The following is an 8,787-nucleotide window of genomic DNA, read 5'->3' as shown; positions in this document are numbered from 1 at the left end:
CTGCCCTGGTCTGCCCTGACCCCGAGAACCCCCATCTGTAGAATTACTACCTGCCCTGGTCTGCCCTCGCCCTGAGAACCCTCATCTATAGAATTACCACCTGCTACGGACTGAATCACATCACCCCTAAATTCATAAATTAAAGCTCTACCCCAGCGTGACTGCATTTGGAGATGAGATCTTCAGGTTAAGGTTAAGTGAGGTCATCAGGTGGGTCCTAATCCCATAGGACTGAGGCCCTTATAGGAAGAGCAGTGGCGATGCCGAGCCCTCTCCCCACTGCAGGACGTCAGTGAGAATGTGGCCGCCTATGAGCCAGGAGAACCCTCTCCAGGAACCCGTCAGCTGACACCTTGATCTTGGAGCTCCCAGTCTCCAGAAGTGTGAGAAAAAAGGTCTGTGTAAGCCTCCCCACCTGTGGCCTTTTGCTGTGGCTGCCCTAGCAGACAATTCACCATACGACCCAGGAATTCCACCCCGAGTATCCCCAGGAGAACTGAGAGCAGGTTGCAAACAAATTCTGCTCACATGTGTTCTTAGCGCTCTGTCCACAACCACCCAACAGGGTAGAAAACCCACGGCCCTCAGCTGATGAGCGGATCAGCAAACGTGTGGTCTGCCTACGCTGCGGGATATTATTCAGCCATAAAAAGGAATGAAATTTGGACACATTTTATGACGTGCATGAACCTTGAGAACATGCTACAGGAATGAAGCCAGACACAAAACGTCACATATTGGGCAATTCCCTGTGTTTGAAGCGACCTGAACAGGCAAATCCGTAGAGATGGAGAGCAGCTTCTAGGTTGCCAGGGCTAGTGGGGAGCAGGGGAGATGAGGAAGGGCCGTTGGCTGGGGCAGCGTTTCCCTGTGGCGTGGTGAGAATGTTCTGGAACTGGGTGTTGGGGATGGCTGTGCAGCACTGCAAATGTACTTCATGCCGCTGAACTGCGCAGCTGAGAGTGGTTAAAACGGCTCGTTTTAAGACCTGCCTACTTAATCACAACAACGAATGTAATGCACACACCAGAGAAACAGAGTGGGAGCTCTCTGTAAAAATAAATGTGGTTTGGGAAAAAGAAAAAAAGAATCATCGCTTTCGGGTTTGGAAGGACCTACCCAGGGGCCACCCCACCCGATGGGAAGGAGGCCCCAAGCCCAGGACTGAGAGGGCCTTGGGGGCTGCCCCTGGTTCTGGGTGGGCAGCCAAGGGCCTGTCCCAACCACACCTGCCCTCCCCTCCACCCCCGAGAGCCCAAGAAGGATGAGGCACCCCAAGGCCTCAGCACTCATCAATGACACAGCCTGTCCTCCCTGCACGTCTGGGATTCCGAGGGGCGGCAATCGAGAGCACAAAACCCACCCACCCCTCCATGAACAACAGGGACATGCCATGGGCCACTTTTCCAAGGAGGGAGAGTGTCCATCTCAAGGGCCCATTAAACGAGGGCAGGCTCCGCTCTTCATAAAGGAAAGAAAGAAAACAGACGGAAGCGGCTGTCAAGTGCGGCGAGAAGGCTGCTAGCGCGGGAGGGCGTCGCGGCAGGCGTGGGTGAACGAGGTTTCCCTGCGGGGCAGCGGCGCGCTTCAGGCCTTGCCAGATCTCTCCGGCAGAGCTGCTCAGTTCTGAGGAACATGCCTGAGCTGACTGCGAGGGGAGCAAACCCCACGTTCACCCGGGGAGGCTTCTGAGCTGTCAGGACTGGCAAGCGGGTGACTACAGGCCCGGAGGGATGCTGGGGTCCCCCAGGGCCATGTGTGGCCTGAGATCATAGCTGGCCCACCACGCCCAGCCAGAGGCCCAGGGCAGCCTGGGAGCCAGCCCTCCGACCACTCCCGCCTCTGAGCTTCTCCCTGGGAGGTGCAGCTAATATCGGGTCTCTCTTGGGGCACTGGAGTCTCAGGTGAGGGGGGCGCCTTCTCCAGTTTCAATGCCACCTGCTCCCTGGGCCTGCCCTCTTGCCTCCCTGCCCAGCCATCTGTTCAACAAACAGCCCCCAAGCCCTCAGTGCTCAGGAGCCAGAGTGCCTAGGACATAGCGCCCGTTCCCAGCAAGCAAAGCGTCCAGCACGAGATGGCCAGGAAGGGGGGAAGGAACGGAGACAGGGGCTAGGAATGCAGGGAAGGAGCTCCTGGGTCTTTGGGGATGCAGGGGAGGGCACAGGGGCAGACCTGAAAAAGGGCACCTGACGCTGGGTTTCACTGAAGGGGTGAGTAGAAGCTCACCAGGGCACAGGAGCCTCCGCAGCAGGCTCTATGAGATGCAGCCCCTCTCCTGGGCACGCCGTGATCTGGCTGCTCCCCTACCCGTGGCTGCCTGCACACACCCACCAAGCCCCCGTCCCCAGCACCCCTGCCCTGTTGGTGCTGCAGCAAAGGTTGTCGGGGGCGGAGGGCGATTCCTGGGTGCACGTTCCTGCTCCTCCACTAGAACGGAAGCTCCCCTGGGGGAGGGAGCCATTCCCACTTTATTCCCTAATGTCCCGGCCCTGAGCTCTGAGCCCAACACTTGGGGGTGCCGGGTTACTACCCGGGGAACGACAGATGCCTCGCCACCTCGCCTGACCTGCAGGCTGCGGTACGCCTTGCATTTCCATTCCCCACCCCCACCGCCCGTGCCCTGAGGACTTCCCAGAGCCTCGCTGCCTGCCCCGGGCAAGGTCACAGCAGCAGCAGGGGCGTCACCTCATGCAGTGGGTCTCTCCTCATGTTGCGCCCGGCCAGCGGCTCATCGTGGGGGAAGACCACGGAGTAGTTCTTGGCGTAGGACTCGTGGCTGCGCTCTCGGATCCAGCGGGGGTGGTCCGTGAGCGAGTGATGGAAGCGCCTGCCGCAGATGTGGGGGAAAAGGGGGATGATAGGTCTCTGCTTTGGGGACGGCCCATCAGGGAAGGGCTGCCCTGGGTAAGCCTGGACCCCGGTCCCCTCCACCAGAGGCCCCTTTGTGGCTCAGCATTGAGCAGGCCCCTGACTCTCCATTCACCCTGCAACTAGATGAGCTCAGCTTTCTCCCCAGGAGCCACCCCACCACCCAGCGGCCCTCGGGGAGTCAGCGCTGCCGACAGAGGCCCAGCCGAGGCTCTCACCCCCCACGGGGCACAGGGACAGGGCTCTGGCCTTGCTCTCCACATTGCCGTCTGCTGCCCAGGTTCCAGTGCTGGGGAGTCCTGGCACCCCCTGCATGCCTGGGGAGCGGGCAGCCCCGGGGACAGGTGGGCTCGGATCCCCAGAATGCTCTAGGGAGGTTCTATGGGAAGGGTGCTTAAAGTTTAGCCTTGCAATGCATCAGAACGCCAGTCCTTCTCGGCAAGGGAGCCCCCTTTCCATCCACCAGCAGGGCAGTGGGGGCAAGGGTGGCCGCCTGTCCCGTCAGCACCCCCTCCCTGCCAAATCTGTGATTGCAAAGCTGGGCCGTGTCCATGGGATGGACCAGGACCTGAGAGGTACAGTCTCCAGGGAAATCCCAGCTGTGTCTGGGGAGCAGCTGCAGACTCCAGCCCCCAGGACCAGAGACGGCGTGGCTGCGAGTTTTGGGTTTGTTCCTTCAAGGCTGGGAACACAGCGTGCGGCCACTGCAGCCCCTGGTGGCGTCCAGCCAGCCCGGCGGGCCCCACGCTATTTCTCATGGAGCTACAAAGCTCTGTGGCTGCACCTGTGGCCTAGGCCTCTGCTACCTCTGGGTGGGCAGCGCGGCCAATGCCCCACGGCTTGTTCCCCAGACCAGCCACAGCTCCCCAGTCAGACAGCGCAGAGCGGCTGGCCGGAGTCAGACCTGGGCCCAGCGGCGTGGGGGCCCTGCGGCTGCCTCCCACGCACACTCCTCCCTCTCAGCCCCCGGCTCGCCCAGCGCCCCCCCTCCCTCACGCTCCACCTGCTGGAACCTCGTCAGCACCCACGACCTGCCTCCGCAGCCACATCAGAGGCATTTCTGTCCTTAGTGACACAGGTCAGGGCTAACGGACTCTTAGTCCGCACAGAATTCTAGCAAGCAGGAATTTCTGATCTGGATGGGCGGGGAGTGGAGGGACAGACGTGCGGATTTTTATTCATGACATTGTCATTAATAACCGCTGTCGCTCACAGCACCGGCTCTGCTGCAGGCCCACAGCAGAGTGCCACTGCGGGAGGAAGTCCCTCCTTGTCTGTCCCCAGAGCTGCCTTCTGCATGGGACCCAAGTTTAACTCTTCCACGTGAGAGGAAACCGAGGCTCAGAAGGATCTCACGTGTTCCCGGTCACAAACGAGGCCACGGCAGAGCCGGTCCACACCTGCGCTGCGTGACGCTGACCAGGAGCTGGAGGAGGGACTGATGGAGCTTGTGAGGGTGTGGGCGGATTCCCGCGGGCAGCAGTCAGGTGCATGTCGGGCGGGCAGGAGCGGCGAATGACCTGCAGAAGCCCAGCTGCCAATTCTGCCTGTGAGCCAGTGGGCAGAAGGACCAGGCTGGCCCAGGCTACGCTCTTCACTCAAATAAAGAGCAACTCTTAGGCCAGGTGCGGTGGCTCACGCCTGTAATCCCAGCACTTTGGGAGGCTGAGGCAGGCAGATCACCTGAGGTCAGGAGCTCGAGACCAGCCTGACCAATATGATGAAACCCTGTCTCTACTAAAAATACAAAAATTAGCCTGGCGTGGTGGTGGGTGCCTGTAATCTCAGCCACCCAAGAGGCTGAGACAGAAGAATCACTTGGACCCAGGAGACAGAGGTTACAGTGAGCCACTGCACTCCAGCCTGGGCAACAAGAGCAAAACTCCATCTCAAAAAACAGGAAAAAAAACAAAAGCAACTCTTCCTTGGCTCACCCAGACCCTAAGGAATTTCCCTGAAAAAACAGCCTAGGCTGCACTCTGGCTCCGGCTCTAGCTCTGCCTTTGCTGGGTCCTGGGCCAAGCGTCCACCCATGTGAGCCTCAAGTTCACTCCGACAGGGTGGGACATTGTTCCCATTTTCCAGGTGGGGAAACTGAGGCTCAGAGAACAAGAGGATCTGACCACAGGCCATGCAGCTAACAGATGTGGGCTGGGGCGTCTGCCTCTCATCTGATTTCACAAGGCAGTCACCTGCAGAGCAGCTGCCACCGCCTAGAAGCTGCCTGGTGCCCAGCCAGCCCTGGGACCCTCACTCAAAGCCTGGAGTCTAGATGCGCCTCAGACCCAGGGAGGGCTCTGGCTGCCTGGCCTCACCGCGTGCGTCTCCTGTGTGTAAGATGAAGGACGTCACAGGCGTGTTCTCTGGCCTGCAGGAAGCAACTAGGAGTCTCTGGGTGGGGGAAGCTCCGTCCTGGGGCCGGTGCCCTCTGTTCACTTTCTTTTCTGGGTCTTTCAACGACTCTCCCAGGCACCTCCCTCCTCTCCTGGATCTGTCTCTCTCCTGCAGGGTCTGTGTCTTGTCTCTGTCCCCGGGCACAGGTGGCAGAGCATCGCATTAGTGCTAAACCCCTGGGGGCTGGCGGCTGGTCCCATGGGCGGTGGCGTCCACACTGGCACACTCAAGGGATTCGGGAGCCCCACGTCAGTGACAGCTGGGCTGAGGTGTGTCCTGGGTGCCACCACCCAGGCGGCTTGGCAGGGGTCAGACCAACAGGGTGGGTGCTCCTGTTGCTGTACCCCAGCTCTCAGAGGCTCCCTACCTGTGCCCTTGGCTTCCAGCCCCAGAGCAGCCCACTGCATGCTCCTGCCAGAGTCACAGTGATGGAAGGAAGATGGCTGACCCAGGGAGGCCCAGACCTGTCCCCAGCTTGCCAGGGGCCACCTCAGGGCTTCTGCCAGCCCATGAGCAAACATCCTGCCTGCTGAGCATGGGACTAGGCCCCAGTCAGGAGCTGGGCAAGCTGGGCAGCCCCATTTTGCAGCCGAGGACACAGAGGCACAGAGATGCCACACAGTGCCACTGGGTGGGATCCTGGCTGGTCAGGTTCCAGAGGTGGCGTCCCCAAGAGAGGCCAGGGCACAAGGACTGTCCTGCCTGGGGTGGAAGCTGGGTCCCTAACTGGCTCTGGTTCAAACGGCGGGGGCCTTCAGGCAAGTCACCTCCATTTCGCTGTTTGTAGCAGGAAGGGCTTGACCTGGCCTTTCCTTGTTCCTTTGGAGCTTTATCTATTCCGGAACATTCCTCTCTTGGGAAAGTGCAGGGGCACAGGCCCATATGGGCTCCGAGTCAGCCAGAGGAGGCCTCACTGCGCCAGGCGCCATGCAGGGGTGGCAGCTGGGGGACCTCAGTGTCATTGTCTATCTCCGCGAGGTCAGACATTTTCCCACAGTGGGCGTAATGTCCTCATCAGGCCAGGAAAGGACAAGGTCAGCAGGCGAGGGGCACCCTAGGCTGATCGGGCCCTCTCCCTCGGGAGCCCACCCTGCCTGCCGCCTGAAGGAGCAGCTGGGGCCTCCCCAGGGTGGCCGTCCACCAGCAGCAGCTGGGAACAGAGCAGGCTGGACAGGCCCAGGGGCCGGCCTCCCTCCAAGCGGCTCTGCCTCCACAGCCACCCTGCAACGCACAGGGTGCAGCCTGGGCCACAGGCCCTGCTGTGCAGCTCAGAGCGGCCACCACCGCCATGGGGACAAGACACAGGCGGAGCCTCCCTCCTTGCTGGGGAGTGCCTGCACCCCTGTCCTGTGCTCTGCAAGAGATGGCCCTGACTGGCAGAAGGCCATCGGGACAGGCTGCCGTCACCGGCTCTGGCCGTCAGCACCCCGGTCCGTGCCTCGGCTGGGGACGACTTAGCGTTTCCATGTGTAGACCCCACGCCGGGCACCTCACCAGCACAGATGCACTCTCTGCTCCCAAAACATGGCAGCACCTCCCCATCACCCTGCATTATAGATAAGGAAGTGGGTCTCATTCCTGGCCACTTTGTCAGTGTACGACAGAACGGGACAGCCTGGGCTGCCTGGCTGCAAGCCGCAGCCCACACACTCAGCATAATTACCCCAGTTCAGCCAGCCTCCTCCTGCTCCCAGCCCTCAGTCTCCCCGTCTGTGAGGTGGGATGATGCAGTCCCACTGATGACTACCGAGCTGTCCAGGAGCTCAGGCAGGACCCTGGGACAAGAGATCCTTGCAGATGTAAAGGGCCGTGGACCTGTCCCCCAGCCGCCCCTCAGCACTGCCCACCTTCTGCTGGTGGCTTTCCTCCCTTCCTCCCTCACTGCTGCCTCTTCCAGGAAGCCACCTGGATTTCAGGGAAGACTCCTTTCTAAGTAGCCCTCAATGTTCACCCGGCCCCACCTCTCCTGAGTGGCTGGCCCTGCTTATAGGTCCCAGTGGGAGCTTGCCTGATGTCATAGCCATGCATGTCCTTCTCCGGGCGCCCGTGGATGATCCAGTGGGCCAGCTCCTGCCCACAGCCACCACCCAGCATCATTCCTGGCAGGAAGAGAAGTGCAGGGCTGTGGTCTGCCCCACAGGCCCTCTACCCATGTCCAATTCCGTGCCCCCAACTTCATGGACAGCACAGACACCCAGGCCGGCTCTGACACCTGGGGTGCTGCATGCCTGCCAGCTGGACTGCACCCCTCCCTGCTGGACTTCCCAGCCTCTCCTGTCCCCGCTGCTGTCAAGGGCCACAGTGCTCCTGGGCCCGCCTCCCCGAGAGCTCTGGAAATGGAAGGACTTCGCTCATGGGGGCCAGGTGAGCTGCTGCCCAAACTCACCTGCGCTATTGAAGCCACAGCCCAGGAAGAACCCTCGCAGCTCAGGTGCCTCCCCCATCAGAGGCTTGTGGTCAGGTGTGAAGGATTCTGAAAGGGAGAGGGAGGCCTGAATCCCTTGCAGTGCACACGCTCATGGGGTGGGGTCTTCTAAGCAAGCATTGACCAGGCAAGGGGCTGCAGGCGCCCTCCACCCAAGCCCGCTCCCTCCTCCAGGCCCTGCTCAGCACCACGTCCTCAAGGGAGCATCCCCGCTGGCTCCTGCCCTTGCCCTCCAAGCCTCTCAGCACGTGCTACCAGAACCAGCCGACGGCGACCTGCCCGGGTTCTGCCTGGTGGGGTCCGTCTCTGTCTTGTGGCCACTGTCCTGCCGACAAGGAGCCCTTCTCCTCTGACCCTGGAGAGCAAGCCCCAGCGCCCCGCATCCTGCTGTGTCCCTGCCAGAGACCTGTCACTCCTGCCCACTGGACCTCGAGAGGGCAGGGACTGTTTTTGTCACTCCACGGCCCCCGGCCTAGCACAGGGGCAGAGCCCCGCAAGGGCAAGTGCTTGGTCAAGGTCTGTTGAGCCAACCAAGAATCCCAAGTTCTGTGGGGGAGGAGACCAATCTCCTGCTCTGGAGGCCACCAGTGAGCCTCGGACAGAGGCCAGGACCCAGTGGGAGGGGAACCCTGGCTCTCTGCAGCCACAGACCCAGATTCAAACCCTGTTTCACCCCTTCTAAGCTGTGTGACGTTGGGAGAGTCACTTTGCCTCTCTGAGCAAGGTTTAGTGTCCTTGTCTATAAAACTGGGATGGCAGGACGTCCTTCCCAGGGCTGTGCGCTCACCAGCCTACATGCCTTCATTGCCCGCCTGTCCTGTGCTTGGCCCTGGGAGGCCACGCTGAGCTGGACACGTCCCATCCCGCGGGGAGCTGACGGACGGAGGGAGCAAATACTTAAAGAAGCAGAAAAGATGGTCTGGTAAAGAAAATGCAACGAGCTGAGGACCTCGCGTCACTGAGGTGCCAGCTGCTGCTGCTGGTGCCCCAATACCGCCCCGCGTTAGATTCTAGACCGGGTCTGAGGGGCTCCAGGGCACTGAGTTTGTGAATGAAGAAACGGGGGTGGCTCCAGGTCTGGGCGGTCACCCTCTGCATGC

The 8,787-nt window shown here is 61.0% G+C and overlaps 1 protein-coding gene across 4 annotated transcripts in view; it reads right to left on the bottom strand.

The window, feature by feature from the left end:
* SARDH (sarcosine dehydrogenase) overlaps positions 1-8,787 on the bottom strand; it is a 69,455-nt gene that overhangs the window by 39,848 nt on the left and 20,820 nt on the right. For 2 of the 4 annotated variants that reach the window (XM_032261969.1, XM_032261970.1), the window contains 4 exons: positions 7,649-7,735; positions 7,271-7,361; positions 6,752-6,808; positions 2,686-2,827 (listed from right to left, as the gene is read on the bottom strand). In XM_032261969.1, the coding sequence (XP_032117860.1) occupies positions 2,686-2,827; positions 6,752-6,808; positions 7,271-7,361; positions 7,649-7,735 (377 nt within the window). The remainder of the gene's footprint in view (positions 1-2,685; positions 2,828-6,751; positions 6,809-7,270; positions 7,362-7,648; positions 7,736-8,787) is intronic. The other 2 variants (XM_032261971.1, XM_032261972.1) reach the window with 1 other exon arrangement.

This window comes from Sapajus apella, unplaced genomic scaffold (genome assembly GCF_009761245.1).
Source record: "Sapajus apella isolate SASKATOON/1434 unplaced genomic scaffold, GSC_monkey_1.0 scaffold126, whole genome shotgun sequence".
Classification (NCBI taxonomy): Eukaryota; Metazoa; Chordata; class Mammalia; order Primates; family Cebidae; genus Sapajus; species Sapajus apella.
This window is presented reverse-complemented; position numbering and strand designations above follow the sequence as displayed.